At 37.1% G+C, this 16,259-nt stretch overlaps 1 protein-coding gene across 4 annotated transcripts; it reads right to left on the bottom strand.

The window, feature by feature from the left end:
- Positions 1-286: 286 nt before the first annotated feature.
- LOC135703454 (gastrula zinc finger protein XlCGF8.2DB-like) lies at positions 287-15,531 on the bottom strand. Of its 4 annotated transcripts, none has more exons than XM_065224704.1 (9): positions 15,175-15,529; positions 14,378-14,679; positions 14,230-14,313; positions 14,089-14,172; positions 13,924-14,019; positions 13,736-13,819; positions 13,565-13,648; positions 13,402-13,497; positions 287-1,583 (listed from the first exon to the last, which is right to left on the bottom strand). In XM_065224704.1, the coding sequence occupies exons 2-9, from the start codon at positions 14,499-14,501 to the stop codon at positions 1,495-1,497; spliced, it is 741 nt and encodes a 246-aa protein (XP_065080776.1). In that variant the 5' UTR covers positions 14,502-14,679; positions 15,175-15,529; the 3' UTR covers positions 287-1,494. The 4 variants fall into 4 exon arrangements, with proteins under 4 accessions (XP_065080776.1, XP_065080777.1, XP_065080778.1 ...); XM_065224705.1 differs by lacking the exon at positions 15,175-15,529 and adding an exon at positions 14,842-14,959; XM_065224706.1 differs by lacking the exon at positions 15,175-15,529 and adding an exon at positions 14,759-14,833.
- Positions 15,532-16,259: the final 728 nt, after the last annotated feature.

The following is a 16,259-nucleotide window of genomic DNA, read 5'->3' as shown; positions in this document are numbered from 1 at the left end:
TTTGATAAGCCGTACCTGATTGCAAATATTGATTGATGGTTAATAAATTAATACGCTTGCTCATGAGGTCTGCTTTTTGGGGACTTCATATTTCGTTTGGATCCCCAGTCTATACGGTTCGATCTTTAATGACTTCATTACCCGACCATACCTTGTATATCACGTAGCCCGGAAGGCGCTTCATTGCGCTGAGTTTTAGTTCTGTGTTCTGGTTCTTGCTAGCCGTACCGCTCTCTGTCTCTCTCTGTCTCTGTCTTCAACTCGATCAGATTATTTTTAATCAAAGTTTCATTATGTAATTGTTATCATATATAATAATATACAATACAATAATTTGTTTTTCCGTAATTCATATAGTTTTAATCATATAATTATGGCCCTGTAGAGATACGGTTGCTTGCTTGTCCATTTCTTACGTTCATTTTTATTATCATCTTTTTATGTGTTCTGCCTTGCGCCGCCTTGTTGTTCGATCACGGTAGGATGATGATCACCTTTCGCCGTAGCTTTAGATTTTTTTTTTTTTCAATTTCGCTTTTCTTCCGTTTTTGTTCGCACTCTCCCATGCTCGATGGTGACTATTCGAGTGGACTGTCAATGGGTCCTGCTAGAGATGTTCATATTTCAATTATCATCAGAGTTGAATCTCTGTCCAACGAGAATTTTCCTTTTTGTCTGTGTGTTGCTTATCAATATGAGCAATCAGCCATGAAGATCCACCATCTTTGAGAAACTAATCTGAACACCCCTACCGACCAACCACAAATTCGTATTTGTTCGTCTTCAACCTAGAGGGTCCAGTTCTGATCCGAATGCGACATGCCTCCTGCTGTCGGCCGTCTGCCGCGCTGTAATATTACCCGTTCGATCGCAGACTTACTGATAACGCGAACTGCAATCCCTTAAATGAGATGAGTGTCCAACCCTGGTCCTCAACCACCTCGGAACCTGGCATTGGCAATATTTCCATTATCGTCACGTACTTTAGATAACCCTTATATGAAAGTGAGCCTGATTAAACTTAATAATGCACGCGGGTAGGACGATGCCGGTTGGCTAATGTATTAATTTAGATGTCGATGCTATGGGCCAAATTAATTCGATTACAAGGTGATTGATTGGGAAATTATAGACCGCAAAGCTCTGGATTGATTGGGAAAAATACGCAAACGTGGACATAGCTACTGATAGGACCGGAATGCACCCTGGTTTGGTGGCCCAGAAGGCGTCACTCGAAAGAACTTAAGTGTAGATATTCGCTTTATTTGGCTACCGAAATCGAAATGCGGGGTATAATGAAGTAAATCGAACCGCGAATGTTGATAAAGTTGATTGGTTATAAACGCCAGACTCTAAGGAAGTAATTTAGTGCAATGCAATGCAGCTAAAGATGGTAACAATTGTAGTGTTTTGATTACCTCATTATGCGGAATCGGTTTACCAGTAACTGTTTGATTTGCTTTTGTTTTTGCGTATGCTCGTTCCGTATACTTATTAAATAATCGTGTAGAGCGGCTTAATATCTTCGAGCTTCATCGTGATGGTGGTCATCGGCATGGACACGGGGGAGGGTGAAGTTTTACCTGTAAACAACGAAAATAAACCGTTCATGAGGAGGTAATGTTAACCTGAGTTATTTGCCTGTTATATAAAATTAACCAATTCATATAATTCCTTTGATTTTTTGAAAAATCAATATGCAATTAATGCTAGTGAGAATTTCTTACATTTCAATTTTTTTGTACAACATCTTCGTCAGGTTTTGTGTGTGTGTTACCGCAATGCAACGAATACCGGATGGTTATTTAATACACTTATTTAAACTATTATTAAACATTTAAGGTTGAACACGTAAAAATCCAAACACATTAAAAACAAGGCATTTTTTGAGTAATTTTTTTTTTTCAAAATTTCACTGGATCAAGCTAAGAGTAAATACAATCCCAGTAGGCATTGGTTGTCAAGATAAGTTCATTTGTTTACATCATGGCTTCACTACACGGTAAGAAAAAAGTACCCAAAATTGAGTTCCTTTCACTCATCGCGTGGCTTCCGTGGGGCTAGATAAAATTAAGTTAAAGAAGAAAACTCAATTTTGAGTAATCCTGATCATGATGACCAAGTTGACAAAAAATAATAAAAAGGAGCAGACTGGAACCGAACCATGGACGATGAGATAACGGGGCCCGTGTGTTGACCACTCGTCTATCAACGCTTGTGAAAATGAAATGGTTAAGAGCAACCTCAATGAAAATAAACTTATATTTGAGTTCATTTATTATTACTCAATAGTTGAGTAAATTTTAACCAACGCCGCTTTTCTGATTCACTCAACGGTGGACCTCAAATGATAGAACCCAACGTTGAGTTTTTTTCTTAACTTAATTTTGAGTATTTTTTCTTACCGTGTAGGGCAAACACGTCGCAATTCGATACTGCACGCTCGAAACAGCGTTGCCAATATTCCAGATTTATCTGGATTTTATAGCTTTTCAGTCGTCTTGCCAGATACACAGACAGATCAAGTTTATTTCCAGATTTTTTAAATATGTTCCAGATTTTCCCAGATTTTTAAAATGTGTTGCTTTTTAAATATCACTGCAATTAATGGACCCTCTAATCAAAAAACTTACTACTTTAATTACTAAAGGCCATCAACCTTGGACATTATTGCTACATCATACATTTAATTGTTACAACATTGTGGAAATGGGTTGCAGAATCATGAAAATTGAGACATTTTCTAAACATTATTGGCTGTCAAAAATCTTAATCTTTTTTAAAATATCAAGCCAGGATTTTTTTATTTTGAGTTTTTGTTTAGATTTTGGCTATAATTAATTTTTTTTGGAAACTTTGATTTATAAAAATCAATTTTTCAATATGGAGGAATTTTCCTGATTTTGGAATTTAGAGAAATCGAAAACTGTTCAGGATTGAAAACAATAAATTGAGCTTGGGAAAATTAGCAAGGGTTTTTAATCTAGACAACCACCAGGACTTTGAAGTATGTTCGGGATATGTTTGAGGATAATTAATTAGATTTTTAAATAGATTTTTAAAGTACCTGTGAATATTGAGTTACCTTAGCAGTCTGCAATACTTTAGAATTCTGAATTGCCCTAGATTTCAGAATTTTAATGTAATTCTAAAAAAAAATAGTTTACAGTGAAGTGTAAGTATACAGTTTGTGCAACCTTTGATTGAAGTGAAGACGGTATAAATTTTCTTTTGCAAACTCTGATGACAATTGCATGGAAATTTTGTCAAAAAAGAAATTAGTTAGAATTCGGAAGAGAAATCACAGAAAATCCTTAAGATGAAACTTAAGGAGAATGCTGATACGAATCGTGATAATAATTTCAATGGAGTTATGTCCAATGTTTCTATGGAGATTAAGTTTTATCAAGTTTTAAGAAATCTGGCCATTTCTGGGAGACTTCCAAGGCTACTTTGGCAAAGTACTTGAGTATTTAGGAAATACTGAAGAGGATTAGTCTGAGAAGAATGTGACGGTCGTTCTGAAGAGCGAAGAGAATATTATTCTTTGGTATAAAATTATTTGTAATGGTCATGTGCAGTAACCCGTAGTTTAGGTAAACTGTGCGTGAGTACCACGATGTTAGGCTTTGATTCTCACTTCAGCTAATATAATATTTAAGACATTTTCTGGTACTGCATCAAATAGTAAAGACTAAATCGACTATTAGTTTAAAAAATCATACCATCAAAGTTGCTTGAATCTTTGCTGCTTCAGAATCCTAAAAATATTTTCTGCAGTATTTAAAAAAAAAAAAAAAAAAAAAAAAAAAAATAAAATTGAAATGCTGCGTATTGGATATTTAAACATTTTGGGAACAATGTGTCAATACTTTTTTTTTAACTTTTGGATGATTTTAGAAATGCAAACAAGTCGGTTTTATATATTTTTTTAAACATGGTTTTCATAAACATTCTGGTAGTCTTTGAATAAATTCCAGATGATTATACTGACCGATTTTTACGAGAGATTGGCACATCACTCTGATTTCAGTAGCATTATGTTAAAACGGGATTTTTTGGAGCATTCCAGATTTATCCAGATTTTATATTTATACTGGTCCAGATTTTTCAGAAAATGACCTGACAACGCTGACTCGAAACAAAAATCCCGGTCTATCTGCTCGAGAATTGGCAAAACTTTTGAATTTGGCAGTTTTTGATCAAATTCCTGGGCAGGAATTTTATAACTCGGTTGACCGGAAAAGTGCCCCGGAAGAATGTAAAATCAAAAAGAAGTCGAAATTCCCCAAAAAATTCCTTGCCTTTCAAGCAATCTGCAGGTAGCGGCACCGTTGGTGTAGTGGTAGGCGTGATCACCTCTCACCCCAGCAGGCCTGGGTTCAATTCAAACAAGATCCACGGAAAACAAAAACAAAGGGAAAAAAACCAAGCAATCTGCAGTTGTTGGATGAAAAGCTAAACTTTCGTTACTTCTGGGACCATGAATCAGCAAATTTACCAGGAGGAGTGCCTACGAAAGAGACTACCGCCTTTTCTGGAGCAGCATGAGGTGGATTACCTATTCTGGCCGGACTTGGCAAGCTGCCACTACTCAAATTTCACCAAACAGTGGTACAGCGAAAATGGCGTCACAGTGATTCCCAATGAATCCGGCCAATACTCCAGAACTAAGGCCAATTGAGGAATACTAGTCAATTGTGAAGCACATACTAAAGAAAAAGGGTGGAGCTGCAATTAACGTGAAGGATTTCAAGCGGAAATGGAATTTGGAAGCCAAACAAGTGGGATCAGGGCTCGTGCCAAAGATGATGGGCCGTGTACGAAGAAATGTTCGAGCAATGGCCTATGGTAAGAAGGAAGACTGAAACAATGATCTTAAAGTAAGCATAATAAATACCTACTAACGAAAACAAGATTTTCGTGTTCGGATTTTTTCGTGTTCAACCTTTACGTCTACTTTGCAACATAATAAATATGTTTGTTGATTCAGAACAACTCTAAAAGACCATGATCAAATTTACGTGCTGTGGCAGAAATAATCAGCACTGAAAAGGAATGGAATTTGTGTGTTGGATTAACATTTCTCGGTGCGTTTGCTGTTGCTTTTGATAACCAATACAACCTGTAACAGCACTACAATGAACAAATGTCAGATAATATACAAGCTGAACATTGCATTAGGTCCTAAGTAGCATTGATCGATTCTCTTCGTCTACTTTCTCTTCCGTTAATAACTTGAGCACAAAAGCGTTTCCTGTATTTGTCGTATTATATTCTAGATAAAAACTTCTTTTATCGATATGTGTGCTGAAAATACTTGGGTCGAGTGGATTCAAGGAGAAAGTCGACGAGAAGAATCTTGCCAATGTTACATAGGACCCAATGCAATATTCAGCTTGAATTGTTTCGCTTAGCTGTAGCAATGTAAAGAGAAAATCGATGAAGAGAATCGACCATTACAAGTAGGCCCTTTTGAACGCTCACTGCCAAATTTCAGTACCTAGCACTGAAAAAAAAACTCGAGGGTACTGCTTAAAGATAATCATTGTAAGTCCCTCCTACTTGGAAAATTATGCAATCGAACGGTTTGCTATGCCTCGCCCCCATCAGCAAAAAATCTGGGATTTTATAAACCGTTCTATGGCATTATTTGCCAAGAAGGATGAACTTTCAAAGCTAATCTAAAAGCATAATTAGAGGTACCGTCTGATAATTTCAGTGCCTTGGTACAAGAGTCTGAAATCTGTGTAGGGAAATCCTTTTCACCACAGTAACACCCCGTTTTCTTATGCAAAATAATGGATGTGCGTTCATAAAACGCACGAAATCTTAAAACAAAAAACATATAGGGGAATTTACGTATTCTCGTCAATCTAAGCAGCGTCTGCACTTCTACTAGCATTTTCTCAGCGTCACGCACATATATGATGTGTCTGTTTGTTTACACTCATCTGCTGCTTGCTTCTCTATCCATTCCAATCGACAGAATTTTTCAAAACGTTTTGAAAGCGTTTTTACAACACTCCAAACTTCTCAGGTGAGTGTGACTATTGTCGGCAGTCTCTTTTTCTTCGGCAACCTTCCCATTAGAACTGCGTGTTAACCAGCTGTTCTATTATCGGCAACTCGAAATCAACCTCATTTTGTAGTGCGTATGCTTTATTTGAAGAAAAATGTAGCATTACTGGATTGCTCGATCGTTCAAATATAATCAGATTGAAGCTGAAAGGCTAAACAATCGTTTGGACACATTCAGGGAAGTGCGTTGATGGGAAAACATAGTGAAATTAACGTTTAAATTTTGGTTGCCGAAAACAGTCAATGGGTGCCGAAGCCAACATTTACTCTATATTATATTTTTTTATTCAATCAATAGATTTAAGATGTACCGAGAATTAAATGGAGTGATTTCAAGCTAAAATTTTCTTATCACGAGATATTGACGATCAATACCGAAATTTCACCTAAATTTCCAGCCCGATTTGTGTGGTGTGTGCTGCTGGTTTTCACTGTTGCCCAATGATTAGGGAACTTTCATAAATAACGTGGCAGTTGAGAGAGGAGAGGGGTTTCAGAAGTTGGGACCGGCCATGTATTAGGTGTATTGCAAAACATGCTCCGAGGGGGAAGGGGTGTTAATTGGCCAAAAAGATATACGTAATTTATGGATGGCCTTAATTTTACTTCCGCAATGACCGAGTTAAATTTAACTCGTGGTTAAAAGTGACAGATGAGTTATCTATTAACCCTGCTATACGAGCGTGTTTATTTTGGACCGACTAGAAGTTCAATTTTGGTGGCTGAGTTCTGTTTGAAAACTGATCAATTTCCGGCATTTTCGAACATTGGAAATACCTTTCGAAATGTCACGTTTAAACACGAGTTAAATTTAACTCGGCAATTGGTACACAGCCCAAGAAGTATTTCTCGATTACTTTTTCGAAGGGACGTATCAGCTTTTGTAAACAACGCATTTGATCGTCGATTTGGCTTAACTGGTAGCTCTCCCGCACATGCTAGTACTACCATCAGATAGGGGAAAATTTTCCCAACCTGTTAGCGGTGTTAGTATGTGGGGCGAGCTATCAGTTATGCCAAACCGACGATAAAATGCGTTGTTTACAAAAGCTGATATGTCCTTTGGAAAAAGTAATCGAGATTTGTAGTTATCATTCAGGCAAGGAGCGCTTGCGCCATCGAGTCGACGCCGCTACCAGCATCCAATGATCTCGACGGGAACGACGCGCAAAGTTCGAGGTGCATAACATGACAGAAACCGCCTTCCTACTGCTGCTACCTGCTTACCCGCCGTCCGAAGCGAAAATGAGTTAAGGCAGTAGTAGTAGTAAAATTATGTTTAATTCTGTTGATTATGGTAGTACATTGATTTATCATATTAATTGATTAGCCTACCTGGCTCTTCATCTTTGTTTAATTTGATATTCTAATTTAATATTTGCGTTTTTCAACTAGTTTACAGAATACCCGTTTGGGGATGTGTTTTATTTTAATTGAAAAAAGTGATAACCTACCTAACTACGAGTATAACTTAACCTAACGTGCTAGATCACGTATGATCTGATGATTTGATCTCAGACAGGTGTCTCTGAGCCTTTCCAGGATGAATACTCTCCGTTCGTACTCTTCGTTCGTCTGAATTCCAGCCAGGAGGTGGATCTGAGAATTTCTAGTCCGCGAGGGACTGTTTAGGACCATGCTAAGGATCTTGTTCTGGATCCTTTGGAGTTTAAGGTGATGGCATTTTGCGCAACTCTCCCAGATTGGCATACCGTACTCGATTACAGGAAGGATGATTTGTTTGTAGACAGCAAGCTTATTTTTCAAGGACAGGGTTGACTTCCTGTTGATAAGTGGATACAACGATCTTATCAAGATGTTGCACTTGGTTTTCGTTTTGTCAACGTACTCCCTGAAAAGAAGCTTGCTGTCTAGTGTTAGCCTGAGGTACACGACCTCTTTGGACCATTCCACCACTGTGCCGTGCCGTTCAGGCAGACACTCTAATTCTCCGACGGAACAAGTCTGGGAGATTTAGAGTGTGGAAAGATAATGACCTGGGTCTTTGCCACGTTGATACGGATCTTCCAGCTGTTGAAGTATTCAGACCTCAGGCCTCTCTGAAGTTTGGCTGTCAGAGCTCCAATGACCCTACCCTTGTACACAGTTCGAAAAGTAGTGTAAATTTCTGTTCAATATGATGCACACAAATGGAGCGTCATATTTCATATAAGTTTACATTATATATCATGTAAAGTTCTAGCACAATTCATGCAATGTAGCAAATATTGTATACAAAAGCCCATCTTTGTAAACAATATTGTTTACAAGTTGCTCGGTTGTGTGAAATTAAATTTAAGTTTACGTGAATGAATGTTTACATCACAATTAAAATTCAGAATTTTTATCTGTGTAGATGATGGATGTGTCATCTGTGAACAGAGACAACGATCCACCATCAGGGAGAGCCGGAATCGGAGGTGAACAGGTTGAATAGAATGGGGCCAAGGATGATTCCTTGTGGAACCCCGGCACCGATGTTGAAAGCATCCGATGTGATGCCATTCAGAGAGACTCGGAACGTCCTGTCTGATAGAAAGTTGTTTATTTTCTTCACTAGGAAGATTGGAAGACCGTGAGTTGAGGCACATTAGCAGCGCTGTTTTATAACTTTTCAGATTCAAGCAGCACGATGCGCAACCAAATGGTACTCGATTATCACGACTGGGTTTAGGGAAAACGTTTATTTTATGAAAACAGTGATAAAATTATCACTTTTTATTTGTACATTTTAAAACGGTTTTTTAAGAAAAAAAATTGAAAATGCGTTTATTGTAAAAGCTTACGATAGTTATTTCCTATCGATTGATGTATTTGGATTTTAATTTCATCTATAAATGACAAAGTTATAAGCGTTCAAAACCTTACACCTTTTCGTGACGGTCGCAATTTTAGATCTACAATTTACCCCCAGTACCTTCCCGTAAGACGTAGTAAACATCAAAATTAAAATATGAAAATCGGGTAGAAACAGAATTGAGTGTAGTGTGGTTTTTTTTTGCGAATAAGTGTTTTGAGGCCAAAAAATTGATTTTTCTCCTGATTATGACACAGGCGGCAACTTTGTAGGTTGTCAGGATTTTAAGATATAATCATGTACATTAGGGTGGGTCAATTTTACAACCCCTATCTTCCCACTGCTCTTTTAATCCAAAAACTGTGCCACATATAAATTAAATCCGTTAGGATCTGGATTGGCGGGAGAACTTTGAAACTTGTATAGGAAAATGTAGAGGAAACGTAACGAAACTATTAATGTGTTTGTCAAAAATTCAAAAATTGCTCAATTTCAACCACATCTGAGACTTATTTTGGAAAAACTATGCAGAACAACTCTGTCGAAAACTGCAAATCGATTCCACTTCTGTACAACAAGGTATTAACCTTTAACTTTTTAGCACGCCGGTGATGTAGTGGTAAGCGTGAGTTTTTCTCACTCCAAAGGGCCTGGGTTCAATCCTGAGGCATACAATCTATGATCACGTCTTCCTTCGGAAGGGAAATAAAGCCGTTGGTCCCCGGTCTATAAGTTGATGAGTCGATAGGTAGGGTCCTGGTGTGGGAGCTGCATCCCTGGCGTCTTTAGCATTGGTACTCAGTTTGACTAAGTGTTCCGTGCCTAACTACAAACAGACGTATTTACGGTCTTCCACAAAGGTTTGATCAACATTGAGCTATTCTCGAATTTCTGAAAAGCAGCTTAATAGTTTTGATCCGTTTTCTATATATTTTCCTATGTAAACTTCTCCAGCAAATGATCTGGAACCAAATCCGTTAAAGTTTAGCTCAGTTGTTGGGGACCTGAATATAGATCGAAAGAACAGTGCACACTGGGCCAGAAACCCGAGCAAAGTAAAATATCAAATTGATAACAAGTTCTATTATCCCGTTATCACTTTTTGATAACTGAATATGTTATCATTATGGTTGAATTAACAGCCAACATAACAAAAATGGTAACAAAAAATTGCTCGTTGGATATCACAAAAATAACTAATTTTGTTATCATTGATAATATCTTGATAACAAATTCTGTAAGCCATACAAATTTATTCCATAAATTTCAAATCATGTTATCATTTTGATATCAAAGCCTTACGCTTATAACTGAAATATGATAGGGATTAAAAGTACTATTTTTTATTGTTTCAATGCGAATAATATTTAAAGTTTTGAACTAACCTTGCATCGTTAATAAATGTATAGTGAATTTTTCATGATAACAACTGATAACAAAATTGATCAAGGCTGATAACTAAATAAGTTATGCGATAACAACTGAAAACAAAATAATATCTGGGATAACAAGACTTGTTATCTAGATGATATCGGGTTGTTATTCTACTTTGCTCGGGAATGCAATCTAGTGGAACAAAATTCATAACTCCGAATCGAAGCATTTTCGCGACTTGGTGTCTTGGGTAAAGTTTCTCATCATAATTAGAACCATCTATTGACATAAACAAATAGTTCAAAAATCTTCCGCAAAGATGGCGCCACAATCTAACTTCTTTCGCTGACGTTTTGGAGACTTGATGTCTTGGGCAAAGCTGTTTGCCTTGACAAAATAAACAACTTTTTTGAAGACGTAAAATTTCAACAGCCTACTGGTTCCGAGTTATATGGAGTTAAAGAAAAAAATGTCGAAAATATGTTTTTTTCTCTTTCTATTTCAGATTTTTCGCTGACAACCACATAATATTCTTTTTTTCTCTTGTGCAAATGAATTGAATAGATAACTTTTACAAAGAAACATACTGGTTTGAGCTTCAAATTTTAAAGATATTGTTGAAAAACCTAAACAAAACAACAATTTTTGAACTTCAATATCTCTCAAAGCGCAAAAAATCGCAACCTGACGTTTTCAGCAAAAAATTAGTAATCTCGACAAACAAAATATCAAAATTTGATAGGGGTATATTTTGGTGTTTTTGAGATTTCATCATTTTGGTGGAGGACGTATTATTTCTATAACTTGTTTCCAATGCATTGAAATGGCATTTTGAAGACTTGACTTCTTCAGCAAAGCTTTGAACTATTTGTTTATGTCAATAGATGGTCCTTATTATGATGAGAAACTTTACCCCAGGCACCAAGTCGCGGAAATGCTTCGTTTCAGAGTTATTAATTTTGCTCCACTAGATTGCATTTCTGGCCCAGTGTGCAGAGTAGAGCAGGAAGAACTGAATTAACGGCTCATGTAAAAAGTCACAGATTAATTTGCCTTATCATTATTTCTTTAGAATTAACGCAGAATGTGTCGATTAATCGAAATACGGGTATGTCTTGATATAACGTAACTGTCACTTTTTGCCCATCGTCAGTATCGCGCTAATAACAATTGAATCATACACTACAATATTACCAATAGATGGGAAATTATCTCATCTGTCCGAAGGTGTTATTACTTTGCTTGTTTGGATGATCGTTTGCGAGAAATCGGCGATGGAAGTCGAAAGTGACAGTCACGTTATATCAAGGTAAACCTGTATTTCAAATTTCATTTCTCCACCATCGGCGGAGTGTCATCTATTGGATGCAAGGGTGATCTGAATTGACTACCACCAGGATACAGCTGTATCCATAAAATAATACAATAACAGCAATACAATGCCATTCAGTAGTATATTGTTTTCTATCATTTTGTTTTGATTTTTAGCTGGGTAACTTGGAGATTGCAATCGAAACGAACCACTGCTTTACTCTTCCGGTATGGAGAAACCAATAGAAGTATTGCCGTCAATCTATATCAATCTTACCTATTTATGGAGGGATGATGAGTAAATATAAGCCACATTTGATCAATGTCATTCGAATCACTTCTCTTAACTCTTTTATCAAAAAATGCATAACTAAAAGTCACATCTTTAATCTCCTATCACATTTAAAAAATTACAAATGAAAACAAACAATCGAAGACCCACTATGTGGCTTTACGCAAAATGTAGTTTGCACTTGTTGTCAACTAATTGATTATTTTAGCACTGCGTTGATAATCAAAACTTAATTTTGTTGGATTAGCGGAGGGATACTGTTCATTTTCTGCAGTTTGCATAGCTCCACTCGAAAGGATGTGTTGGTGAAGTATGACGAAGATAGACCCGAACATGTATACAGCCCCTGTAACATTGCGCGTTTTAACGAGGTTTTAAAGCATTCTTAAACTCTAAACCATGGTCTACACAACCATCATAAAACCACAATTTTTACTTGGGAGGAGTCCAATGGGTAAGAGATACCACTCCGGTGATTAACTTACCCCAACAAAATTATGAAAATATGTAATAACGAATTGAGGAAAAAGTGCTTCATATGCAAAGTCAATGTACAAGAGAAATATTAATGTCAATGGAAAAATAGAAGCGATTCCAAGGAGGAACCATAATAATCAGGAAAATCAACAAATACTCAACAATTTAATAATAATAGATTTAAGATCTAAGGGACCATGCATTTATTACAAAAGGTTTGTCTGGAGATTTTTCTATCTCAGCTCCCCCTTAGTACGATCTAACATCGAACATTAACACACAGACAATCATAAATAACACTCGCAAGTTATTTATCGAACAAGCATTTCACAATCAATTCAAATGTATCTTAGTTGGTAGCAGTGCTGCAAAATCTCGACAATACACGGGAATATTGACATTTCTGCTTTGGTCACTCATTTGAGCTAACAGTCATCGTCAAGGAAAACCATGTCAATTGTCAATGAAAATGCCGTCAGTGACGAAAATGAGTAGATTTTTTTTATTAACTAAATTTGAAACGAAATTAAATAACTTGAGCAACACAATTACATGAATGGGAACAAGCATCTACGTCCTGAACTGCTTGGATAACAATAATGTGATACAGAATGCACGAAATTACACTTTTTGTTACAAGGTGAATTTTGCCATTGACGAAAAAATGAACGATATTTTGACGAAGGTTTTTTTGAGGATCAAGTCTGTCAGTGACTATGTGAAAAACAATTTTGTGAATATCGCGCGAAAGTCTGCCAATGAGAATGACAAATCTCAGCACTGGTTGGTAGTACCACTACCAGTGGCGTGCATAGTCAATTTCCTTGCGTTTGAGGTTCACACACTACCGCCATCTGTTGAGCGTACTGCTCGTTACAGTGTACTGTAGTGTTTTAGCGACGATGTTTTACAGTGAGAAATATTCAATGAGTTATGGCCGTTTGTCTGTGATTAATATTTTCTGTGTTCTTCATGATTTTGTAAAATTTTCTAAAGTAAGCTCAGCTGATTCGCTGAAATTCTCCGAGTGCGCTTCTTGAAAACAGTATCTGCAGATTTAAATACTTACATATTTTGTCATCCGTGTGAATTCGAATGTGAGAATTTAACGTACTAGACTGCCTAAACTGTTTTCGACACACTGCACATTCATAGGGTTTTTCACCTGTAAAGTAATAAACAAACATTTCATCAATACACCATCATCAGCGCGAAAATTATTACACTCTTACCGGTATGGATTTTCATATGATTCGAGAGCGTCCCTGTCTGTCTAAAACTCTTATTGCAATATGTACAAATGTAGGGCTTTTCACCTAGAAAAAAAAATTGAAAAGAAACGATAACAAATCATTAGCACAATTGACAAATGCAGCCATTTGAAATAAACATTGACCCATTACCTGTGTGAATTTTCAGGTGGTTTGACAGGGTCGTAGTTTGGCGGAACTCCTTGGGGCACATGGTGCATTTGAATGGTTTCACAGCTGGGAAGAGAAGAGGCTGTCACTATTATTTATGGGACACTGTTTAACTTTTGGACTGTGAATTTTCTGATTGCAGTAGGGTGGAAATGCTATGAAATACTTACAATACTTATCATCCGAGTGGATCCTAATGTGACTATTAAGCGTACTGGACTGTCGAAACTGTTTGCCACATACGGAACATTCGTAGGGTTTTTCACCTGAAATCAGAATAAAAACAACACGATTACAAAATCTATTGTGACGCAAGCGTAAATCATTCAACTTACCGGTGTGAATTTTGAGATGATTCGATAGTGTACTGAGCTGCCGGAATTGTTTTCCACAAAACGTACAGCTAAATGGTTTTTCGCCTGTTGGAATGAGACAAGTTAAAATAATGTTTTATTTCATGTTCATCCATCTTTTACCTGTGTGAATTTTTATATGATTCGATAGAGTTGTAGTCTGGCGGAACTCTTTCGAGCATATTGTGCATTTATAAGGTTTATCGCCTGTAATAAGCGCAAAATAAAATAATTGTTTTGTGAACCAAACATTCAACCTGCTTGCAATTACCTGTGTGAATTTTCATGTGATTTGTCAGAGTGCTGAGTTGTCGAAACTGTTTGTCACATTCAGAACATTGGAAAGGTTTACTACAGCTTGCAACTTTCATAACGGGTGGCCCAGACACTTCCATTTTTTCAGACTTTCGAACTTATCTACCTCCAACGAAATCAGCATTCACTGTGCTTACAAACTAGAATTTGACTCGAAACGTTTCTTATCCTGCAGAATTGTGGGTACGCTCTAGCTCAGATCATATCACAGCCATATACGAGGGGGATGATGCCATCGTTTAAGAGATCCGTGCCATGCTGAAAAATAAAACAAAAAATGATGATTTGTATGCTTTTCATACTCTTCGTTTCATGATTAGTCATCACGTTTTCTTACGTCAGAATCTAAATCGCTTCAATTCGAAAATTTATGAAATCCTATGGTTAGATTATCAAAGTTTATAATCATTTATGAAATACCTTCAGCCGGCATCAAAACAAACTTTTTACAGCAACAAATATTTTAATCCAACAACAATTTCATGGCAATCTCGCGAAAAACAAACATTCGTAAGCCATTTGACACCAGCAAGAACAGCAAAAATCTTCATTGAGGTTATGTTCCATCTACACCCAATGCAGTACGAATGTATTGGTGAAACGGAAGAAAAATTATTTAACCTCTCTCTCTCACACTCTCTTTCTCGCTCTGGAGCTCTCAATTATTTTTCTTATCATAATCATAAGACTTTCTAGACAAAACGATTTGTTTACGACAAAATCAAGTTCGATTAACCATTTTCCATTCCTTACCTTCAGGTTTCCTGTACCAGATTCAATTAAAGAACACCGCCAGCAGATTCTCCAGGACTGCACTCAGCTGTTTAGAAGCCTCGTTCTTGCTTCACTACCCGGAAGAGAATACGAGTTCTTCCAGCTTGCGGCTGTCAATTTTCGATTATTACGATTCCATCAAACTGCTCCCCCACAAAATGGTTAGCCCTGACTTGTTTAGCACATCTTTACGGGGAATCCGACTACAAAATCAGTAAATTTCCACCTTTCCAAATGCTGATGTCAGCTACCGTCCTGGGATACACGCACCACACGCACAGGAGGAAAGGTAGAAAATGTTATTTTTTCACGTTTTGACAGCTCGATCTCTCACGAGACGGTGCGCAGCGGCGTGCCTGTGTGTGAGTGTGAGTGTGAGAGCGGCAATGTTTTTCTTGGCGTGCCGGGTGTGGTACTAGAACAGGTACCGAGAGAGCGATTCAGACGCGAGAAAACGAAAACATGCTGCCTGAACATGAACACTGACAGAAGGAATCGACGAAGGAGGATTCCTGTTTGTCGATTTTGTTTTCTATAGGTACATCGAATAATTCTGGCGATTACTGTGTACACTAACTGAAAAGTGCCCATGAATGTGTAAAATGTCACCCATTTTAAATTGAAGTGGCATAACTCACGAATGGGTAAACATTTTTCTCTTATAATGAGTAACTGTTACCAATTACACGGTGCTACACGATGAAAAAAAACTTTCAATTCAGGCATAACATTTGATAACGGCACAAAAGCATTTGTAAAAAAAACTTTCTAAGGCCCTTTACACGCGAACCAAAGTACACCCACGCAAACCAATGCCACTTTCGGAAAGGTGATAGTTGCCCCTATCCGATGATGTTTTTGGTTTGCGTGGGCGTACTTTGGTTCACGTGTAAAGGGTCTTAGACAGTTTGTTTACAAATGCTTTTGAGCCGTTATCAAATGTTATGCCTTAATTGACCTATTGTAGGTTGTTAGTCTAGTGTAACATCCATAACATTTAAAGTTATTGTAAGTGTAAGTGAATATCACATATAACTCAATCACTTTTAATCATTTTTTTTTTT

Source organism: Ochlerotatus camptorhynchus, unplaced genomic scaffold (genome assembly GCF_037179485.1).
Source record: "Ochlerotatus camptorhynchus isolate MF236.1 unplaced genomic scaffold, CSIRO-AGI_Acam_v1.1 ptg000213l, whole genome shotgun sequence".
NCBI classification, from domain to species: Eukaryota; Metazoa; Arthropoda; class Insecta; order Diptera; family Culicidae; genus Ochlerotatus; species Ochlerotatus camptorhynchus.
Note: the sequence above shows the minus strand (reverse complement) of the source record. Positions and strands in the feature narration are given on the sequence as shown.